This window comes from Galeopterus variegatus, unplaced genomic scaffold (genome assembly GCF_000696425.1).
Source record: "Galeopterus variegatus unplaced genomic scaffold, G_variegatus-3.0.2 Scaffold15247, whole genome shotgun sequence".
NCBI classification, from domain to species: Eukaryota; Metazoa; Chordata; class Mammalia; order Dermoptera; family Cynocephalidae; genus Galeopterus; species Galeopterus variegatus.
In genome coordinates this window covers 17,552-18,463 of record NW_007741358.1, presented here as the reverse complement: position 1 = coordinate 18,463, position 912 = coordinate 17,552, and the positions used below count along the sequence as shown (strand labels likewise).

The window sequence follows — 912 nt, the reverse complement described above, 5'->3', positions numbered from 1 at the left end:
TTATTTTTTGGATTGGGGACTAGACGAAGTGGGCTTGCATCTCCCAGCACCACATCAAGGATCTGTCCCCTCTGTATGTCACCTTCACTCCAGGCCCTGCAATACCCAGAGCTGCTGATTGAGATGAGCCATGTGTCACAGACATGACTGAGCTTTGTAATCTACCGAAGGCTCTTTTTATAAAGGGAGGGGTCATGCAGTGAAGGTGCACGTGGGTGGAAACAGGCCACTGAATTCAACCAGGTGCCCAGCTCCACTGCTCTATTGGAGAATCCTTCAAGATCACCTCTTTCAGGAAGTCTTCCCTGACCTTCCTGTCCCTACCCNTGCGCCGTTTTGAAATGTATATTTGTATGTTTGTTTAAAATTTGGGAGACCAATTACTAGTGCATTAGCAATTATTTTGCTGTATGTGCTGTTGGACAAGCGACCGGGCTGGCTGAACCTCGCGGGGCTGGATTTGCTCTATGTCTGTGTGGGATTCACAAAGGGCATGGGACCCAGAAGTTTCAAGCCAATGAAAAGCGAGGACTGCAGACAGAGATACATGTAAGCAAATATTTTGCTATTCTTTAAGGAAATTGCAATTCCAGTCCAGTAATCCTTAAACCTTGAAGAGCTTTATCTAGATGACATCTGCATGGTCAGTCTTGATCCAGCAAACTCTTGAGAACATAGCTGCTTTAAACAGATTAACCTGTGTTTGTGTGTGTGTGCGCACGCGTGCGTGCTGAAAACTAAGCTGTAATAATGTCATCCTGGATTGGGGACCAGCACTTCTCTGACAGACAGTCGTGATGTTTGGTTGGTTTTTCTGGCTTTCCTCATATTTTAGGATGGTACACAACATGAGTGGACCCACCTGCCTTAGGAAGTTCCCAGGACCAGTTATGAGCATCAAATCGCCCCCCC

General features: G+C 46.5%; 1 protein-coding gene across 2 annotated transcripts in view; it reads left to right on the top strand.

The window, feature by feature from the left end:
* Window positions 1–912, top strand: part of LOC103582203 (fibulin-5-like) — a 14,448-nt gene that overhangs the window by 2,468 nt on the left and 11,068 nt on the right. The window contains exon 1 of one of the 2 annotated variants that reach the window (XM_008563862.1): window positions 336–549. The exons of the other annotated variant lie outside the window; for it this stretch is intronic. Coding sequence (XP_008562084.1) covers window positions 494–549 — 56 coding nt within the window. The 5' untranslated portion in view covers window positions 336–493. Of the gene's footprint in view, window positions 1–335; window positions 550–912 lie in introns of those variants that run through there. 2 annotated transcript variants of the gene reach the window in all.